This window comes from Phocoena phocoena, chromosome 8 (genome assembly GCF_963924675.1).
Source record: "Phocoena phocoena chromosome 8, mPhoPho1.1, whole genome shotgun sequence".
NCBI lineage: Eukaryota > Metazoa > Chordata > Mammalia > Artiodactyla > Phocoenidae > Phocoena > Phocoena phocoena.
The window spans coordinates 72,933,187-72,955,854 of NC_089226.1; the positions used below are offsets into that span (position 1 = coordinate 72,933,187).

Here is a 22,668-nt window from a genome sequence, read left to right on the forward strand (position 1 = left end):
ATTCAGGCCCAGGCAGTCTGCTCCAGGAACGTGCCCTCACCCATCTGGCTGTTCTCCAGTGTTATGTCTACATGCCAAGCCAGAGGCATTTTCAAAGATGAGAGGTAATGATGGCACTTTGAGGCCTCACTGGGTTTGCTTTCCTATAGCCATAAATTATGGATATACTCATCCCAATCTGAAGTGGCTCACTAGAAGCATAAAACAAGCAGAGGGAAGCAGGAGCCTTGCTAAAGAGTAGAGCATTAGGATTTATTTGTTCCAGAATCTTCTTATATGTTAGGACATCAGTGAGGAAACATTGAAATAGCAGATTTCAAGCCTCCCTCAAGCAAAAACATCTTCTTTTTTTTTGCAGTACGCGGGCCTCTCACTGTTGTGGCCTCTCCCGTTGCGGAGCACAGGCTCCGGACGCGCAGGCTCGGTGGCCATGGCTCACGGGCCCAGCCGCTCCGTGGCATGTGGGATCCTCCCGGACCGGGGCACGAACCCGCGTCCCCTGCATCGGCAGGCGGACTCTCAACCACTGCACCACCAGAGACGCCCCACAAAAACATCTTCTAATTCAGTCCTTAAAAGTGAAACAACCAAACCACTTCAGCCAAAGCACTTTGCAGTAAGAGGCCTGGGTTTGAATCCTTTCTCAACCACTTACCAGCTGAGTGACTTGGGGTTTATGAAATCCATCTGAACCACAGTTTTTCCTTCTGGGAGATGGGGAAAATGACACCCATCTCACGGATTAGACATAATATATTCAAAAACATTGTCACAGGTGCCTATACATAGTAAGTGATCAATAAACAGAGCTCTTGTTAGCTAAGCAAAATGACCATACCTAAAGGCTCTCCTCTGTGAAGCCTTGCCCAGTGTCTCATCCTGTCTGTCCAAATTCATTGCTTGCTCTACTGGCTCTTGAGGGAAGTTGCTTGCACTTCTATTTGTCACTCAGTTTGTCCTTCCTTCCATCATAGAAGTTGATGACACACCTATCCATCTGTGCATCCACTCAGTAAAATTGTAGCATTTTTTTTATGTCCCAGTGCTGTGCCAGGCACTGGAAGTTCACAGGTGGATACAATAAGGTCCCACCCTTCAAGGCATAGGGCTTTGGGGCAACTCAGGGCTGGGTGTGCCCAATAGGCAGGGGTACTATAATAATAACAATAGAAGTTTACAATTATATTGTACTGAAGTATTCGTCATAGGAAAAACCAGCACTTTGTTCAATTTCTAGACATTTTATGATCTAGAACTATTTTAATAGAATAAGGGAGTCATAATGTTTTCAATTCTTTTCCAATTTAACTTCCAAAGGTTTGCTTTGGCAACAGATACATTAAGGAATAAGTGCAAAGACTGTATTAAATGGTGGGCTAGAAAAAGCTCCAGTATTTTCTGGGGGCCGAGGTAGGAGAGCCCCATTGGCCCACTGGACTCCCCAAGGGCAGGAACCAAGCTTTCTCCTAGCTTCATAGCTGTCCTTCAAGCTGAACAGAGCTTAGATGCCACCTTTTTCAGGGCAGCCCAAAAAACGGCGTGGAGAGTGCAGATGGGGGGCTCTTGCCCAATCCTCCTCTAGTCTGAGCGGTAGAACTCATATATTTTCTGGTTTGTGTGAGGAAACAGAACCCCAGATGGTGAAAGGGACTTGCCCAAGATCACAGGAACAGACAGTGGCAAATGTTTTAATAGTTAACATTTATTGATTCCTTCTTACGTCAAACATTGGCTAAGAGGCTTTACATGCTTTCTCTCATTTAATCCTTCTGACAATTCTGTGAAGTAGGTACCCTTATTTTCACCATTTCACAGATGAGGAAAATGGAGGTAAAGTAAGAGACTTTCACAAGGTCATCTAGCTATTACGCAGCCAAGTCCGGATTTGCACTCGGTAGATGGTGGTTGATGTTGGAATAACAGCCCGATCCTGGACCTGTACGAGGGGCAGGATGAAGCATGCGGACCGGTGGACACCTACCTGGGCGAGCAGTGCACAGTCTAGGCCAGCGACTGTTACCGCCCGGCGTGGGTGGCTCGGGGACTGAGCCTCCGACTGGCTACGCCCAGCTAGCTTTCCTGGGGGCGCGAAAGTCCCGCCCCCAGCCGAGGAGAAGGCAGGGATTGGCTCTCTCGATGCCGATTGACGGCTCAGGGCTCGAGCGGCAGCCGCGGTGGAGGCGGGGCCACGAGCAGGAAGTGAGTGTGGAGGCGGCTCCAGACAGGCTGGTCAGCGGGCAGCTGCCGCCACTTTGGCGAGTCGCCGCCGCCACTGCGGAGATGGAGGGGCCGGGACTGGGCTCGCAGGTGAGTGCGGTTAGGCGCAGGCTGTCCCGGGGGCTCGGAGGGCGGCCGCGGCTGTGGAGAGAGGGAGGGCATGGGTGTTAGGTAGCTCCCAGAGGGGCCTCCGGGGGCAGAGGGGCCGGGTCCGGGGAGGAGGAAGCCTGGAAACACCGAGAATGATGCAGGGAATTCTCTCCGAGGCGACCGGGAAGAAAAGGCAAGGACAGGGATGAGTGCCATACCGGCCCTCCATCCACCTGCGGTCCGGGGCGCCCCGTGCCCGGCAGGGACCCATGCGGGCCCTGGGAGGGGAGGGTGGCGTTCCTGGGAGAGGTGTCAGGTGACACACCTGAGTTGGACCAGCCCGTTTTGACATTGGCCTGGAGTCTATGAGGTTCTAATCATTTCTTTTTCGGCCGGGGCGTCTGGGAACCCGCCTTCGCTCCTCCCAGCCCTGTTTTAGCTCTCGTTCCCACATCCTTGCTTACTCTTTGAAAGATTTGAGGCTGTTTGTTTAGGCTGGAGAAAGGCGGGGGGCGGGGGGCGGTGGCAGGAAAGGGAGGTACGTGATAGCTATCTGCAAAATCCCAAAGGACTCTGTTCTGTGGAGCAGGTCGTACTAGAAGCCAGATGTAGTTTCAGAAAACAGGAGGGGCCAGTGGGGAAAGTTACAGGAGATATATGTTAGCTCCAAGAAAACTAGATTTTTGTCCTTTTTGCTTATGGTCCCGACTGGCATATTATAGCTGTTTACTTAATTTTTGTTGAATACATGAAAAATATTCAGATTCAGCCAATGTTTAGTGAGTTCTTAGCATATGCCAAGTGCTTTTATATGCATTATTTAATTCCAGAATTGAACCATCCTTAAGAAGGTGATATCATCCCCATTTACAGATGAGAAAACCGAAGCTCTCTCCAGCAGCTGGAGTGAATTAGGTAGTAGATTTTCTGTCCCTAGTGGGATTCAAGCAGTTTGAGATGATTGGGTTAGTTGGCCTCTAAAAAAAGTCTTTTGCATGTTGAGTGTTCCCTCACAGTCCCCCTTTCCCTTCCTGCTTTCAGCAATCTGATGTAGGTTTAAGTGAGGAACAAGACAGGTGGGGAAGCTGTCGGGTGTTCTTGCATTTTGATAGAATAAAAAAGGTTTGCAAGCAGACCATATATTACAAAAGGGTGTAGAATCTTCACATGGAAACTATGTCTCATTTGTTGTTTGTTTTTTTCCCCTCAGAGTTTCAGGGAAACGTTGGTAGCAGTAATGATCATACCTTAATTACTGCCACTCATTTACAAAAGCCTTCAAGTGCTTGAAGTTCGTTACCTTGTTCTGCAGGGAAGATTGCCCTGCCCGAATTCCCTGCCAGATGGAGGGAGAGAATGATTCAGGGGTTGAAATTCAATGGGCCAAGGTAGAGAGATCATTGTTGTTGTTAATAATTATTGGTATTAACTTTTTCAATAATAGCAAAAGATTTTACCTATATAAGATGCTCTACAGTTTGCAAAATACTTCCCTATTGTTATTCCTCGCTGTGACCCTGTGAGGTGGGGAGGGGTTATTATTCCAGTTTTAGAGATAAGAATTGACGTTCAAAAAACTGGAGTCATGGAGATCCCTGGTGGTCCAGTGGTTAGGACTCAGTGCTTTCACTGCTGTGGCCCGGGTTCAATCCCTGGTCGGGGAACTAAGATCCTGCAAGCTGTGTGATGTGGCCATAAAAAAAAAAAAAAAAAACTTGGAGTCAGTTGTTAAAAGTCAAATAGCTGCTGAGAGAGCCAAGACTTCATTCGTTCTACCAGGTGTTAAGCACTGTTACAGGTGCTGGAGATAAATCAGTGAACAAAACAGATAAAAACATTCCTGCTCTGGTTGAATTTGGTTCCCCTGATTCCAGCTGATAGGTTTTTGCCAGAACTGTCTGGCCCCCAGTTTCCTCTCTGACCTCATTTTTTACTACTTTCTTGCTTGCTCAATCAACCACAGCTATGCTGGCCCCAAGGCCTTTGCACTTAGTATTCCCTCTATCTGGAGAACTCTTTCTTCATATAACCACATGGCTTACCCCCCCCACCTTTGTAAGGTCTTGACACAATCGTCACCTCAGTGTGGTAGGCCTTCCCCATCACCACCACTACCAGCAACATTCCTTAACCTCCTTCCTTCCTTTATATTTCTTCTCGGCATTTAATACCATTAACATACTCTGTAAATAATTGTCCAGTGAATGAGCTTGGATACTTAGCTCTGTTAATACAGAATGCTTCTGTTAATACCATGAGAAATTTTAATGGCTATCTGTCAGATCTCTGTTTCTCTCTTTGTTTTATTTGATAATCTGTCAGGATTTTGACCCTCATCAGAGTTTAAATATGGTTTTCTAGATCTTGGTTTTCTCTTAAATTAATTAACTTTAACAGTACTTATTTACTATTTAGAAAATATAATTGGATTTAAGATATTTCCACGTGAGAAATATCTCTTATATCTTAAGTATGTTCCAGTCATCTATTGCTGTGTAACAAACCATCCCAAATCATAGTGGTGTAAACCAGCCATTGTCATGCTTACGGACTGTGCGTCAGGACTTTGGCCAGGGCAAAGCAGGGATAGTTTGTTTCTGCTGCTCCGGAGCCTCTGCTGGAAAGACTTGTCACCTGGGATGACTTGCTAGCTGGGGCTGGTAACATCTGATGGTTCCCTCACTCACATGTCTGGTGGTTGATGCTGACTTTGAGCAGGGACACCTACATGTGGCCTGGGCCTCTGGACAGCATGGTAGCTGGGTTCCAGGAGTGAGCATTTCAAGAGACAGAAAGAGGAAGCTGCCAGTTTCTGAGGCCTGAACCTGCAAACTGGCAGAGCATCACTTCTGTGGTATTTTATTAGTGAAGCAATCACTAATAAAACTCTTATGAGTTTGCTGGTGTCTTTAAGAATTTGCTTGGTCTATTCTGTTACCTTAACATTGTAGGCAGCCATACATCAGTTACGCTTCCACTGCCACAAAGGGTGTTTGTTTATGCGGTGATGCCTTTACCAGTACACATGTCAATAATGACTACTGTAACAGCTCCTCTTAGAACCATACAACATGGATTTGGAAAGAACTGTATAGCTATATTGACGTGCTCCTTTCATTTTACAAATGTAGAAACTGAAGCCAAAAATCGGGTAGATGATTAGCCACCATCATACAGCCGCTTGAAATCTGAGACTTGGGCCTTGTTCTCAAGGAGTTTACCTTTCACCATGGTAAAATGCAACAACTAGAGAGTACTTAGAAAAACAATTTCTTGATAACCAGAGAGTAATTTCTAAGAAGGATATAGTATCATGACAAACTTTGCTTTAATCTTTGTGATGGGAATGTATGGTTGTTTTCCTTAAAGATTTTTATGCGACTGTCTCTGAAGGTAACCTCCCCCAAAGCAGGTCATCTCCTTTCTCACCTGTAGCTCTTATGGCAGAATCCTGGGAGGGAGTGATATCTAGAGCAAAGGACATAGCTTAGAGCTGTGGCCGCTAAGCTTTTTTGATCATGTACTCCTATCAGTAAAGCAGTTTTGAGCTTGCACCCCTAGAGTAAAACCACAGTGTGACAAGTAGGATTTGAAATGTTCATTTTTGTAAAACGTCATGTATTGTGAGATTAAGGGAATGATGAGTGGCACGTGCCCTGCAAGCTGGCTGGGAGTTCAGGCCGCCAGCTGTGCAGTCCACATCATCCAGGTACCACTGACTGCAGTTTGTCGTCTGTGATTGGCCATTGATCACTCTAACTTATGTGTTAATGGGGATGATTCCGTGTCATGTGGTTGGCTGGGACTTAAAAAGTTCAGCTCCCCTCTGTTTGATGTACCTGGGGGCTGGGGAAAGGAGCCAGTCTCTAAATTCATATTGTCATGGGGCATGTTATTGTAGGATTGGACAATGTGTTTCTAAATTGTATTCATGAGTGAATAGCTCAGTATATACTCATGGTAAGGTTTTGAATTAAAGATAGTAAATGTAAGTCTGCTTCAAATCAGCCTTCTTGATAATTTGTAATTTTTTTTGGAGGGAGGCTGGCTTTTTGTTAGATCAGCTTAGATTGTCTTTGTTTCTACTTTATGTGGCCAGTAAAGAGCACCTGCTATGAGAAGTGTCAGCTCTGCCATTTTCTTGTTTGCTTGTACTTTTACTATCGTCATTATTTCAGTTCGTGGCTTCTTTGTAGTAGGAATCAGTTTAAGCCACTTGCTCATTTTGGGAGGGGTAACTTTAAAATTAGTAAGTAGTTAAAATGAGATACTATACCTTGAAAATTACTTAGCCTGATGTATACTGCAAAATGTTGAAGGTCCCACTGTAACCCCTCTGGGTGTGGACTTTTACTCTGTCCCCAAGTTACCTTGTAAACAGACCATGAGGAGTGACCTACTTGATATACAGATTAAGTGAGGCTGCCAGGGCTAAGAATTCATAAATCTTTTTTTTTTTTAATAAATTCATTTATTTATTTATTTTTGGCTCTGTTGGGTCTTTGTTGCTGCGTGGTCTTTTCTCTAGTTGTGGCGAGCAGGGGGTACTCTTTGTTGCGGTGCGTGGGCTTCTCATTGCGGTGGCTTCTGTTGTTGCGGAGCTCGGGCTCTAGGCGTGTGGGCTTCAGTAGTTGTGGCACGTGGGCTCGGCAGTTGTGGCTCGCGGGCTCTAGAGCGCAGGCCCAGTAGTTGTGGTGCGAGGGCTTAGTTGCTCCACGGCATGTGGGATCTTCCCGGAGCAGGACTCTAACCGGTGTCCCCTGCGTTGGCAGGCGGATTCTTAACCACTGTGCCACCAGGGAAGCCCCCAGAATTCATAAATCTTAAAGAAGCCAAATGTATAAATTTTTGTGCATTCCCGTCCTCTTTTTTTTTTAAAAAAAGGAAAAGTCATTATAACAGCTTTAACATTTTCTTCCGTTACCTAATGGGTCACTGCGTGTTTGGCCTCGAGTGCACTTGCCTCACTTTGGAGACCATTGACTTTGAAAACAGGCTTTGAGTTTATATAATCATTTTTAGGTTTTACTCTGATCTGGATTTGGACAAAAAATGATGACGTGAACAGAAAGTACCTCTTGTTCTCTCGTCTTTGTCACCCATTTTTGCCATTTAATCACATACTGCTTCCATTATCACCTTATCGCTCTTTGTCTCTGACTTAGCTGCCCAATTAGACTTAAACTCCTGGAGGATATGTACCCACATCTTCTGTTTTCCTAGCATAATGCTTTGCACATCATAAATACACAGTAATTAATTGCTGAATAAATAAATGCTTTTAATAAATAAATGCTCTTTACATTGAAATGTGTAATCCACCTCAACTTTCTGCATGAAAAGTGAAGCTGATGTCCTTCATGCCTTAAGGCATAATGAGAAGCAATAAATTTGTATCTGTATAATATGTGACATTTATTTGTGATGAAAAGTCTGTATATAAACAAAGTCTTGATCTTCCTAATATATAAATGGAAACTGATAGACAATCCACTAGAAAAACAGTAGACTATGAAAAGGCAACCCACAAAAGAGAAAGTATGAGAGCCAATAAAGAACAATCAAACTCAGATTCATTAGCAACTAGGGGCATGCAAATGTAAAGCAAGATGCCATTTTTTTAGCCATCAGATTGGCAAGATTGTAAAAAGATTGATAATATTCACTTAGGAGGTTTGTAGGGAAAAAGAACACTTACATACTTGCCTGTTGGGAGTGTGAATTAGGGAAGGTCAGTATCTGTTTATGTTTAAAATACACATATTTTTTGACCCAGTAGTCCTGTGTTGGGGAATTGGTGTTATAGAATGTACAGGATGTTAATTATAGGGTTGTTTAGAGAGTGAATGCTGAAATCAACCTGCATGTCTAACAATAGGGAAATGATTGAATAAATTATGCTAGATCTATACAGTGGAATAGTATTCAGCTATTACTTGTTACTGACCTACAGCACTGTACATGATATATTGTTAGGTGAGACAGGCAAGTTGATGAATAATTATATAATTGGATCCCATGTTTGGGGATAAATTTTGTTAACTATAAGAAGAAAATGATAAAAACCTATGTATCCTGTATAATGTTATATATGTTAAAGTATATACACATAGTGAGGAAGGATACACCAAACTGTTAACAATAGTATCTCTGTTGGTACAAGATTGGAAGGGAAAGAGTCCAGATTATCAACTCTTTATTCACTTTGGTATTGCTGGTGTTTTAAACTGAAAGTTTAAAAATTTTGTAATTTAAAAAGTCTAAGTTTTATATGAAAAGCAGACTGATTTCTCTGTCAGTTTTAGCTACATCTGCTGTTTATTGACGCTGGAGAAATTCTGAGTATAGTATATTCAGCTCTTTCCTTGACCCCTTGTCTTCTTCCAGTTAGATGTAATTATAGTTACTGTGATATGGTGAAAAGTAATGTTCTTATTTATGTTTTAATCTAACTACCTATATGTTTATTATTTAGCTGTGTGTGTGTGTGTTTGTGTGTGTAAAATAAGAGTGTCATGCAGTGAGGTTGAATTTACCAGATAAATCGGAACTTATGTATTCAGAAAAGCATTTGTGGTTCTAGCTCTGGGTAAGATGGAGTAAAGCACACTCTACCCTGTCTGTCCCACTGAATGCACTAGATAGAAAGCTATTTAAGGATTCCCAAAAGAAAATTTTAGTGGGTAGGGTGGGGGAAAAAACCAGAATTCAAAAAACCACTGAACCAGGAACTAATTTACGTTTTTCCCATCTGAGTCCCCTCCTCTCTTCCACCGCCTTCTCCCTGGACTTGAACCCTGGAAGTGAGCATCCCTGCAGAGAGAGAGCACTTCTGGAAAAGCCCTCTAGTTCAGGTTCAGGGAGCAGGAAAGCTGACACCTGGCAGCACAGGCACTGAAACTCTGAGGCAGGAGGACTTCCTCTCTGAACAGAGGAGTTGTAGTCCCAAGACAGTTCTTAGAGGTGACACCTGAAGCATGATCCATAAAAGAAAAAAATTGATACATTATACTGTATCAAAATTAAAAATTTTTGTTCTATGAAAGAGATGTAAGAAATGGGAAGGTAAGCTACAGACTGGGAGAACATATTTACAAATCACATATCTGACAAAGGACTTATGTCTAGCATGTGTGATACAAGGAACTCTCAAAACTTAGCAGTAAGAAAATAAATAGCCCAATTAAAAATGGGTAAAAAGACTTAGACAATTCACCAAAGAAGATATACAGATAGCAGATAGCACATGAAATGACACTCAGCCCCATTAGCCATTAGGGATATGCAAATTGAGACCATGATGAGACACTACTACACATCTATTATACTGACAGTATCAAGTGCCAGAGAGGATGCAGAGCAATTGGAGCTCTCATACGTTGCTAATGGCAATGCAGAGTGGTACAGCTACTCTGGAAAACAGTTTGGCCATTTCTTATAAACTTAACATCTACTTACCAGAGGGCCAAGCAGTCTCTTAGAGAAGCAAGAACATATGTTCACACAAAATGAATGTTTATACAGCTCCATTTATAATTGCCAAAAGCTGGAAACAACCCACGTGAGTGGTTTGAATGGATAAACGGTGATACATTCATATAATGGAATACTTTATAGCAAGGAAGGAACTATTAATAACATATATCATTACGCTGAGTGAAAGAAGCCAGTCTTAGATTATGTTCTGTCTAATTCCATTGTATGACATTCTGGGAAAGGTAAAACTAGTGATGAAGGACATGTCTGTGGTTGCCAGGAGTTGAGGTAGGGAGAGGGTGTGGCTAAAAAGGAATATCCTGAGGGAGTTTTTTGAGGTGTTGGAACTGTTCTGGATCCTGATTGCGGTAGTGGTTACAATTTACAGAACTATATACCAAAAAGTCAATTTAACTGTAAGGTAACTTAGAACAAAAGGATTTGCTCCTTCAGAGTAACCTGTTGAGGGGTTATGGACTTACTTCAGTAAAACTACTATTTGTTAAATCTTTTTTGGAATTCCTGGAGAATTGATGTAGGCACATCATTTCAAGTATCTTCAATTTTCTATTTTTAATATGTATTCATCCTTTGAGAATTTTTTTAAACAATGAAAAGTTGGTCAGAGAGACAGTTGTGGTGAATAAGGCGGATAAAAGCCAGGTAACAACTTTATGGTAAAGAACAAGATGGGATTATAAAATAGTAAGCCAGTTTTGATCGCTAGGAATGATTTGCTAGATATTTGATGTGAACCTCCACCTTAAATGCAACTAAAAATGCTGGATACAGTATAAAATCTTAAGTGTTTTATATTTTTGATGCTATTGTAAATTTTAAAAAAGATTCCTGAGGATTTTCTGTGTACAGGATCATGCTGTCTGCAAATGAAGGTGGATTTGCTTCTTTCCTAATCTGTATGCACTTTTCTTTCCCTTACTCTATTATTGTGTCTAGGTCTTCAGTACATTGTTGATTAGAAGTGGTGATAGTGGGCATCCTTGCTTTGTTTCAGTCTTTAGAGTTCAAGCATTCAGTCTTTTACCATTGACTGTATGGTAGCTGTAGATTTTTAAAAAATGCTCCTGATTAGGTTGAGGAAGTTCCCCTCTTTCCCTAGTGTGCTAAGCGTTTTTATCATGCATGGGTGTTGAATTCTGTCAAATACTTATTCTACTGAAATGAGTATATTTATTTTGTTAATATGGTGAATTGCACTGATTTCTTTTGAAATGTTTAAGCTTGGTTGTAATGTATATTATCCTTTTTATATATTACTGAATACAGTTTTGTTAATATTTCATTTAGGATCTTTTCATCTGTGTTCATGAAGGATATTGAGTCTATAGTTTTCTTTACTGCTTATGTCTGTTGGTTTTAGTATCAGGATAATGCTGCCTCCTAAAATGAGCTGGGAAGCAGTCCCTCTGTATTCTGAAGGAGTTGGTATCATTTCTTCCTTGAGTGTTTTCATAGACTATGCCAGTTAAAAGTCATGTGGGCCTGGAGTTGTTTTGTTTTGTTTAATGGGAAGTTTTAAAATTATGAACTCAATTTCTTTAATGGATAGAGTGCTACTCATTTCTTTTTAAGTCCATTTTGATAACTTGTGTCTTTCGAGATATTTTATGCATTTCACCTAGGTTGTTGAATTTAGTGGCATAAAGATGTTCACAGAAACCCCTTATTACCCTTTTAATATTTGCAGAATCTTATAATGATGTCCCCTTTTTTAAACTTGCTATTTGTCATTGACATCTTTTTTCTTGATCGGTCTGACTAGAGCTTTATCAATTTTATTGATTTATTCTTTCCAAAGAACCAGCTTTTGGTTTCAGTGATTTTCTGCATTTTTTTCTTTTTTATATTTCATGGATTTCCCTATCTTTATTGTTTCCTTCATTCTGTCTACTTGGGATTTAATTTTTTTTTCTCTAGATCCTTAAGATGAAAGCTTAGATCATTTATTTTAGTTTCTTCTTTTTTCCTGCTATAAGCATTTAAAGCTAAAAATTCACTGTATTTAGAAAAGTGTTGTTTTGTTTCCAAATATTTGAGAATATTCCACATATCGTTTGGTTATTGATTTTTTTAAAACATCTTTATTGGAGTATAATTGCTTTACAATGTTGTGTTAGTTTCTGCTGTATAACAAAGTGAATCAGCTATATTTATACATTTATCCCCATATCCCTTTGCTCTTGCATCTCCCTCCCACCCTCCCTATCCTACCCCTCTAGGTAGTCACAAAGCACAGAGCTGATCTCCCTGTGTGATGCAGCTGCTTCCCACTAGCTATCTATTTTACATTTGGCAGTGTATATATGTCAGTGCTACTCTTTCACTTCGTCCTAGCTTCCATTCCCCCTCCCCGTGTCCTCAAGTCCATTCTCTACGTCTGCATCTTTATTCCTGTCCTGCCCCTAGGTTCATCAGAACCTTTTTTTTTTTTTAGATTCCATATATATACATTAACATACAGTATTTATTTTTCTCTTTCTGACTTACTTCACTCTGTGTGACATGCTAGGTCCATCTGCCTCACTACAAGTAACTCAATTTCATTTCTTTTTATGGCTGAGTAATATTCCATTGTGTATATGTGCCATATCTTCTTTATCCATTCATCTGTCGATGGACACATAGGCTGCTTCCATGTCCTGGCTATTGTAAATAGAGCTGCAGTGAACATTGTGGTATGTGACTCTTTTTGAATTATGGTTTTCTCAGAGTATATGCCCAGTAGTGGGATTGCTGGGTCGTAGGGTAGTTCTACTTTTAGTTTTTTAAAGAAACTCCATATTGTTCTCCATAGGGAGGACAATTTACATTTCCACCAACAGTGCAAGAGGGTTCCCTTTGCTCCACACCCTCTTCAGCATTTATTGTGTGTAGATTTTTTGATGATGGCCATTCTGACCAGTGTGAGGTGATACCTCATAGTGGTTTTGATTTGGATTTCTCTAATGATTAGTGATGTTGAGCATCCTTTCATGTGTTTGTTGGCAATCTGTATGTCTTCTTTGGAGAAATGTCTATTTAGGTCTTCTGCCCATTTTTGGATTCGGTTTTTTTGTTTTTTTGATATTGAGCTGCATGAGCTGCTTGTATATTTTGGAGATTAATCCTTTGTCAGTTCCTTTGTTTGCAGATATTTTCTTCCATTCTGAGGGTTGTCTTTTGGTCTTGTTTATGGTTTCCTTTGCTATGCAAAAGCTTGTTTCATTAGGTTCCATTTTTAAATTTTTGTTTTTATTTGCATTTCTCTAGGAGGTGGGTCAAAAAGGATCTTGCTGTGATTTATGTCATGGAGTGTTGTGCCTATGTTTTCCTCTAAGAGTTTGATAGTGTCTGGCCTTACATTTAGTTCTTTAATCCATTTTGGGTTTATTTTTGTGTATGGTGTTAGGGAGTGTTCTAATTTCATTCTTTTACATGTAGCTGTCCAGTTTTCCCAGCACCACCTATTGAAGAGGCTGTCTTTTCTCCATTGTATATTCTTGCCTCCTTTATCAAAGATAAGGTGACCATATGTGTGTGGGTTTATCTCTGGGCTTTCTATCCTGTTCCATTGATCTATCTTTCTGTTTTTGTGCCAGTACCATACTGTCTTGATTACTGTAGCTTTGTAGTATAGTCTGAAGTCAGGGAGCCTGATTCCTCCAGCTGCATTTTTCTTTCTCAAGATTGCTTTGGCTATTTGGGGTCCTTTGTGATTCCATACAAATTGTGAAATTTTTTGTTCTAGTTCTATGAAAAATGCCATTGGTAGTTTGATAGAGATTGCATTGAATCTGTAGATTGCTTTGGGGAGTATAGTCATTTTCACAATATTGATTCTTCCAATCCAAGAACATGGTATATCTCTCCATCTGTTGGTGTCATCTTTAATTTCTTTCATCAGTGTCTTATAGTTTCCTGCATACAGGTCTTTTGTCTCCCTAGGTAGGTTTATTCCTAGCTATTTTATTCTTTTTGTTGCAGTGGTAAATGGGAGTGTTTCTTTAATTTCTCTTTCAGATTTTTTGTCCTTAGTGTATAGGAATGCAAAAGATTTCTGTGCATTACTTTTGTATCCTGCTACTTTACCAGGTTCATTAGATAGCTATAGTAGTTTTCTGGTAGCATCGTTAGGATTCTCTACGTATAGTATCATGTCATCTGCAAACAGTGACAGTTTTACTTCTTTTCCAATTTGGGTTACTTTTCTTTTTCTTCTCTGATTGCCATGGCTAAAACTTCCAAAAACTATTTTGAATACTAGTGGTGAGAGTAGGCAACCTTGACTTGTTCCTGATCTTAGAGGAAATGGTTTCAGTTTTTCACCATTGAGAATGATGTTGGCTGTGGGTTTGTCATATGTGGCCTTTATTATGTTGATGTAGGTTCCCTCTATGCCTACTTTCTGGAGAGTTTTTATCATCAATGGGTGTTGAATTTTGTCAAAAGCTTTTTCTGCATCTATTGAGATGATCATATGGCTTTTATCCTTCAGTTTGTTAATATGGTGTATCACATTGATTGATTTGTGTATATTGAAGAATCCTTGCATTGCTGGGTTAAACCCCACTTGATCATGGCGTATGATCCTTTTAATGTGCTCTGGATTCTGTTTGCTAGTATTTTATTAAGGATTTTTGCATCTATGTTAATCAGTGATATTGGCCTGTAGGTTTCTTTTTTTGTGACATCTTTGTCTGGTTTTGGTCTCCGGGTGATGGTGGCCTCGTAGAATGAGTTTGGGAGTGTTCCTCCCTCCTCTACATTTTGGAAGAGTTTGAGAAAGGTAGGTGTTAGCTCTTCTCTTTGATAGACTTCACCTGTGAAGCCATCTCATCCTGGGCTTTTGTTTGTTGGAAGATTTCTATTCTCAGTTTCAATTTCAGTGCTTGTGATAGGTCTGTTCATATTTTCTGTTTTTTTCCTGGTTCAGTCTTGGAGGGTTGTACTTTTCTAAGAATTTGTCCATTTCTTCCAGGTGGTCCATTTTATTGGCACATAGTTGCTTGTAGTAATCTCTTGATTTTTAATTGAATTCCATTTGTGGTCAGAGAACATACTCTGTATGAATTCAACCCATTTAAGGTTGTTGAGGCTTGTTTTATGGCCCAATGTATTATCTGTCTTGCTGAGTGTTAAATGTGTACTTGAAACAATATCTTTTCTCTTGTTGGATGTAATTTTATGAAAATGTCAGCTGGATCCAGTTGGTGGATAGTGTTAAGTGTTCTCTGTCCTTTTCTGATTTCTCTCCTCTTCTCTATGCAGTGTGGTTTTCTGTTTACTCATTCCATCAGTTGCTGAAAGAAGTATTAAAATATTCAACTTTAATTGTGAATCTTTCTGTTTTTCTTTTTTGCTTCATGAATTTTAAAGTTCCTTTTGGGTGCATATGTATTTAAGATTGTTATGTCTTTTTTTCCTTAAGTCACTTAAAACTTTATTTATTTATTTTCTTTATTTTTCTGGCTGCATCGGGTCTTAGTTGTGGCATGCAGGATCTTTGTTGCGGTACGTGGGCTTCTGTCTAGTTGTGGCGTGCAGGTTTTCTCTTTAGTTGTGGCTCCAGAGCACATGGGCTCTGTAGTTTGTGGCATGTGGGCTCTCTCTTTGAGATGCGTGAGCTCAGTAGTTGTGGCGCGTGGGCTTAGTTGCCCTGCGGAATGTGGGATTTTAGTTTCCTGACCAGGGATCGAACCCATGTCCCCTTAATTGGAAGCCAGATTCTTTACCACTGGACCACCAGGAAGTCCCTGTTATGCTTCTTAATAAATTGGCTTCTTTAATATTTTGCAGTGTCCCTCCTCATCTCTGGTAATATTTCTTGTGCAGATGTCTACTTTGTCTTATACTAATATAACCACTACATTCCTTATGCTTAGTATTCCTTTATGCATGGTATATATTTTTCTGTCCTTTTACTTTTAACTTATGTATGTTTTTATATTTAAAGTAGGTTTCTTGTAGACAATATGTAGTTTTTTAAAAAAAATCCAATCTAACAAACTCTGTCTTTCATTTGGTTTTCTTTAGACCATTTGTATTTAATGTGATTATCAATATAGTTAAGTATAAATATATTATCTTGTATGTTTTTTCCTTCTCTGTTTTTGTTCATTTTTTCCCTACTTTTCCTGCATTTAAAAGAATATTAATTGAGTGTCTTTTAAGTGTTTTATTTTATCTCTGCTATTGGCTTATTATATGACTTTGTTTTATTTGTTTAGAGATTGCTCTTGGGTTAACATTATACACGTTAACTTATCGCTGTCTTTCTGCAAATACTGTTATAACATCTCTTATGACAGTGTATTTCTGTTTCTCTATTATCATCAAGGAATTAAAAAATGTAAAAAAGTGTGTTACATTTACCCACATAATTATACATATTTACCCATGTAGTTCTATCACTCTTTATTCCTTTGTGTTGGTTCAGATTTCCATCTGTTATGATTTTCCTTTAGCCTGAAGAACGTCCTGTATCATTTCTTGTAGCATTAGGTCTGTTGGCAGTTTTCTTAGCTTTTGTTTGTTTGAAAAAAGTGTATATTTCACCCCTATTTTTCAAGAATGTTTTTGTTGGTGTTTCCAGGTTTAGTTTTTTCTTTCAGCTTTTTAAAACTGTTTTACTTTTGTCTTCTGGCTGGTACTTACTGATAAGAAGTCTGAATTCATTCTTATCTTTGTTTTTTTGAACATAATATGTCTTTTTCCTTCGGCTGCTCTTTTTATCATTGGTTTCAAGTGATTATTATATGCCTTGGTGTAATATTATGAGGTTGGTTCTGCTTGGGTTTGTTGAGCTTGTAGGAGCTGTGTGTTTATAATTTTCACCAAATTTGGATGATTTTTGTCTATTGTTTAGTCAAATATTTAAAACTATTTCCTCTTCCTCTTCTGGGACTCCAGTTATACATATTCAAGAACTTGATTCATTGGGAGGTATCCTTAGGGTGTGTCTACCACGACTCCCTGAAGCAGAGGCCTACTGTCAATACCCATGACCCTCCACCTACTAAAAGTAGCAAAATCCATTGGTGCTTTTGCAGATGACCTTTGTTTTATGACAAAATATATAATTTGGAATTTTCTAATATTAAGCTTCTAATCCTAGTGGGTAGAATTAAAATGAAAATCTTCTGTAAGATATACCTCTAAGACTGAAAAAATAATCTTTTAATTAATAGATATTGTTGATAGTACCAAGTGCTTCATGATGTAATTGAATGTGACATTAATTCTCTTACTGAACCTTGTCAAATTACTCTTACTCTTCAGTGCAGGAATCACAGCCACAGCCCCCACCCTCCAGGATTTGGTCGACACGAAGTCTGTGCACATGAAAACAAAGAACTTGCCAAGGCGAGAGAAGCTCTTCCTCTTATAGAGGATTCTAGTAACTGTGACATTGTAAAAGCTACTCAGTAAGTCTTCCCAATGTTTTGTTTTATCCTTAGGTTCTGTTGAATTGTTATAATGACGCATGTGTGGTTCATGGCACTCCAGTGTACACCTTCCTCCCTTCATTCTCCAGTGATAGTATGTTTGTCATACCAACATCAGAGCATTTAATACAGTACAGCTTAGCTGTTAATTATTAGTCTCTCCCATTAGATCCTGAGCAACTTCTGAGCAAAAGCATGTCTTTTTCATCTTTGTAACCCCAGTACTTTTACAGTTTCTGTCTTCTATTAAGTGCCCAATAAATGTTTGTTGATTGAATGAATGGTTTTAAATGACACTAAAACTAGACCCTGAGTTTGAAACACAAATCTGAATCTTTTAAAATGTACTACAACCTAAATATGAAGATGGGATAGAAAAATATCAACTCACACATTGGTGTGTAGTTTAAACATTTATTTATTGAGTACTTTCTATGTACCTGTTGTTCTGGGTGCACTAGAAAAAAGTCAGTAAAATAGAAGTAGGTTTTCTGACCACTTGAAACTATAGTCGGTTATTTTGCTTGCACTGAAAATGAAATATGTTTTGAAAGTTCCCCCTTAAGATCTCCATTTGTGGGTTTTTGCATTAAACCATTTCCAACGTTTTCACCCTTGTGGATCTCATTGATTGTTAACATCTACTCCACCTCTTGCCATTGAATATATTTTGAAATATTTTATCTGTCAGATTATGTGAATTAGTAATCCATTTTCTTAGTAATCAAATATAAGCCTGCCCATCAGAGCTTCTAATCTGCATGAAAGAAACTAATGTTACTATACTAACTTGATATAATTTCTGTCAAAAGCAAAGATGTTTGGTGATTAGTTAACCTGTTTGGCTTTAATGTAGACTCATGTATTGCTTATGTTAGTTAAAAAGTTATTGACAATTATTTGAATATTCTAATTACTAATTTTATGAACTCTGGAGGCTCTGGGAACCACTACTTTAGGTGAATATTGTTTGATATTGTTTGTATTATTATATTTATATGAATATGAGGGTGGTCTTAAGGTAAATAGGTATTTGCTTTAATTAAAATGGAAATATTTAAATGTTTCTCTGCAACCAATAAAGCTCTGTAATGATAAGTGTGAGAAATTAGGCTGTATTCACAGGGAATATCAATAAAAACTCACGTTTTGTATATTTCCCCAAATTTTCTTCAGGTCTTGGACTTTAAGTGGTTGTGAGAATATATTTAGGTAGTATTTGGGAAGGGTGAAAGAGAGCCAGCTAGGATAGGTGTTTTTGTATTTTCTAAACCACCAAAATCCTAATTATTGTGTACTTTTTATATTTCTCGTGTAAAGGGAGTATTTCTTTTCCAGTAAAATGTTAAAGTTGATATTTAAAAGATGGAGAATATAAATATTGGGTCAGAAAGTTCATTCGGGTTTTTCTGTAACATCATACAAACTTTTTGGCCACCCCAATACATATGTATCATTATCAACAATTCATTCTCTTATTAATATTTTCACTTAGCATTGTCAAATGGGTACCTCCATCTTTTAAAAAATGCCATAAAGACAGACAGGCGCACACACACGTTTTGGTGAGGCAGAGGTTATTTAACAGTGTAGGAAATAGAGACAATTCTGCCATTTTGTTTGATTTTGATCCTTGAAGACATATCGAAACTTTCAGGTCCCTCTAAATAGAAGTAAGTTTCAGAGAAAGTGCTAAATGGTCTGGTGGGTCTTAATAGTTTCTGTGGAAAAGAAATTGTGCTAATGAATGATTTTTAAAATTATTTTAGCATTAAAAAGGAGGTATTTCTCTCCTGTTTTTCATTCTGATAGTGAGTCAGTTAAATAACTCTCTTAAATATCCCTTCAGTCTGTCCCTCCTTTTACATTCCTGTTGCCTCTTTTTCTTTAGGCTCCCATTGCTCCTCTCCTGTCTCTGTTGTAAGATCCTCTAAACTGGTCTCTCAGTCTTGGCCTTGAATTAGCTTCCATACTGCCACTAATGTGATCTTCTTACAGCCCAAAGTCTGAGTGCTTTCCTCTTTAAAACCTTCAGTGGCTTCCCCTTGCACTCTAAAGTCTAAATTTCAAAGCATGGCAGAGAGGGTTCATGCAGTCTTTGCCGACCTCTCCTAGCCTCATCTCTTGCCATTGCCTTTCTTATGCTAATGCTTCTGTGGTGCTAAATTGCTTATATTTCTCCAAACATCCACGCAGTTTTATATCTCTGGTTTTCGTACGTGCTATTCCTTCTGCCTGAAATGTCTTCCCTTCACCCTATAAAACATAGCTTGTATATCAGGTTCCATCTCCTTCAGGAAGGGCTAATCATTCCTTCCTTTTCTATACCTATACTGTGTGCATATTTTATTGTTGAATTTATCCCATTTCAAGTTTGCTTTTAGTCTCTCTCCCTTATTGTGAGGTCATTGCTTGGACTTGGTTTGATTCAGGGATAAGATTGTCATACAGAATCAACACCATGTATTCCTGGTGCATTCCTGGTGGAAAATCAAATGAAATTTATTGAAAGAGGGCAAATGTGAATGTTAAAGTTTATTTAAGAAAATCAAGTTCAGCTCCAAATGGATTAATCTGATCATTCAATAGCCAGGTTTACTTTTGTTGTTTGGCTTTATAATCTGTCCTCTTTGGGAATATCTTTGTTAATTATTGTATTTCTATGTTGGCTGAAAGATAGGTGGGATAAAGACATGGTAAAAGGAAGAAATTTTGATATTTGAAATTATTTTAATGGTATCAATTATGCATTTTCTTATTTCAGATATGGGATTTTTGAACGATGTAAAGAGTTGGTGGAAGCAGGATATGATGTCAGGCAACCAGACAAAGAAAATGTGTCGCTTCTTCATTGGGCTGCTATTAACAACAGGCTGGATCTTGTAAAGTAAGATGGGATATATTAGTTGAACCATCTCTAATCCTTTACTGTAAATGAATATTTGAAACTTTGTGCCATGCACATTGGTTATCATAGTATTGAAAAGGACCTCAGAGATCGTCTGGAGCAGGACTCTCACTGGCCCCAAAAGGAAAATTAAAAATAAAGCCACAGGGGACATCCCTGGTGGTGCAGTGGTTAAGAATCCGCCTGCCAATGCAGGGGACAGGGGTTCGAGCCCTGGTCCGGGAAGATCCCACATGCTGCAGAGCAACTAAGCCCATGCGCCACAACTACTGAGCCTGTGCTCTAGAGCCCGCGAGCCATAACTGCTGAGCCCGCGCGCCACAGCTACTGAATCCCGCGTGCCTAGAGCCCGTGCCCTACAACAGGAGAAGCCACTGCAATGAGAAGCCCACGCACCACAACGAAGAGTAGGCCCCGCTCGCCACATCTAGAGAAAGCCCGTGCGCAGCAACAAAGACCCAATGAAGCCAGAGAGAGAGAGCCACAGAGACCCATCATAAAGATAGAGTTCAGGCAATGAAATTGAACACTTTTTGAAAAGGGAAAGCATACCACATTTTCCAGGATAGAACAGATAGTTTCATCTAGTTTAGAAGAATCACTGAAATATTTTATGTTGTAATAACGCCAGGCGGAATGGTTAGGTAGGGGAATAATTTAACTTTAAAAACAAAATTAAATATGGAATACATTTTAAAGTAGGTATGTGTGGGATTGTATAAAATAGTTCCCCTTCATAAAGCACTACTGCCTACCCATTGTTTTTGTTTTTTCTTTGTTTTATACCTTAGCATGTAAAATGTGTATGTATGTGAATGTGTATATGTTTTGTATTATACGTACTTAAAATTCTCGAGGTTTAAAAAAGTAGAAATATACTAAAGTTTAGAATAAACAGATATACAGATATACTCACAAGCAAACTCCTTTTCTGTGGAAATAAACTGATGTATTGTTTAGATAATATATATGAAGCACAACTTTGAAATAACGAGACTAATTCCTGTAAACCACTGAAGAAAATAAGTCTCTTTACTTTATAGTTTCACTTTATACAGTGTATCCCATCTGCGCCCCCAAAATAGAGAGTGAAATGCTCAAAATGTCTAACTTCTCCAAAAGGATTTTGAATTAATTTTTTGCTACCTACTTTTAGAATTCATTCCCACATAGTAATTCTAATTTTAAACTGTTAGCAGTGACATAGTTTTACCTTTCTTCTTGCCAGTTAAGTAGAATATCTGTAATAGAAACCTTTTGAATATAAACCATTTCAAGAGTGTTGTGGTGGTTAGAATATGCAGAGGGTCGTTATTACGTGTTTGGTGTATAGTTGTCATGGAATGCTCGTGACAGCAGGAGTAACTACTTAACATGATGAGAATATTTCACCAGGGATCTGTTTGATGCTGTTGTGTGAATCTTTCAGACCTCTGTAGATCTGAGTGTTTTTAGGGAGGGGTATTATTATAATTTCTGTTTTCTAATACATTTATTACTAAGAAAAATTGATGTTTTCTTTCTTAGTATGAATTTTAAGTTTTAAATAAGTGAATAATTGTTCATTTCATTTATGTCTGCTTTTAACAGGTTTTATATTTCGAAAGGTGCTGTGGTAGATCAGTTGGGCGGAGATTTAAATTCAACTCCTCTTCACTGGGCCATCAGGTAAAGGTTTCTTTAAATACTGAAATTGCTGTTCAAAATCAAAAGTGACTTACTCATTTTCTGAATATTACAGACCAGCACTTTCCAGTAGAATTTTCTGTGATGATGGAAATGTTCTATTCTGTGCTGTCCAGTAAGGTAGCCACTAGCCATACATGAAATGCAAAATGTGGCTAATGCAATTAAGGAATGGAATTTTTAATTTTAATTAATTTTAACTAATTTGAATTTAAATAGCTGTATATGACTAGTAGTCCATATTGAAAATTGCAGTTACAGACCATTTGCAAGGCTTTCTTTCCATTTTACCCCTTCATTCAAAAATAAATAAATAAATTACAGTTTTAAAGAGTTTCCAGAGATGACGTTTTTGTGTTTAATTTGGGGCTTCACTATGATGCTCAACCTCAAATATTTGTATTATATTTTATAATCAAAAATATGTATTATATTTTATAATCAAAATAAATATGTTTAATATTTGATCACATGGATAAAAGCGGTAGTTCAGTGAGTGTAAACTCAATCAGTTCTTTTCTCTCGTATGTGTTGGCATCTGAAGCTGAAGTTAGTAAGTGTCTGTGTGGATACTTAACAACTTCTTCATCTTTCATTTTAACTCCATTCTCTCTGTGGATTGATATGAACCTGAAAGTGAAGTGAATAATTGTTCATTTAAGGCAAGGAATTGGATCTTTTCTCCATAGCCAAGAATTTTGAGGAATCTGGGGTTAGCTCATCCCCCTGTTAAGCTACTGAGGTACAGTGCTTTACAGAGAAATGAGCCATATTCAAAGAGAAATATGTAGTTCCTAAGAAAAAGATTATTATAGTATACCTGCAGTCTGTGAATGTTACGCTGTG

The 22,668-nt window shown here is 38.7% G+C and overlaps 1 protein-coding gene across 1 annotated transcript in view; it reads left to right on the forward strand.

Moving 5' to 3' along the window:
* The first annotated feature begins 2,232 nt into the window (after nucleotides 1-2,232).
* ZDHHC13 (zinc finger DHHC-type palmitoyltransferase 13) overlaps nucleotides 2,233-22,668 on the forward strand; it is a 47,998-nt gene continuing 27,562 nt past the window's right edge. Inside the window, exons 1-4 of the mRNA XM_065881625.1 lie at nucleotides 2,233-2,307; nucleotides 17,062-17,207; nucleotides 19,993-20,115; nucleotides 21,727-21,804. Of these exons, the coding sequence (XP_065737697.1) occupies nucleotides 2,281-2,307; nucleotides 17,062-17,207; nucleotides 19,993-20,115; nucleotides 21,727-21,804 (374 nt within the window). The 5' untranslated portion in view covers nucleotides 2,233-2,280. The remainder of the gene's footprint in view (nucleotides 2,308-17,061; nucleotides 17,208-19,992; nucleotides 20,116-21,726; nucleotides 21,805-22,668) is intronic.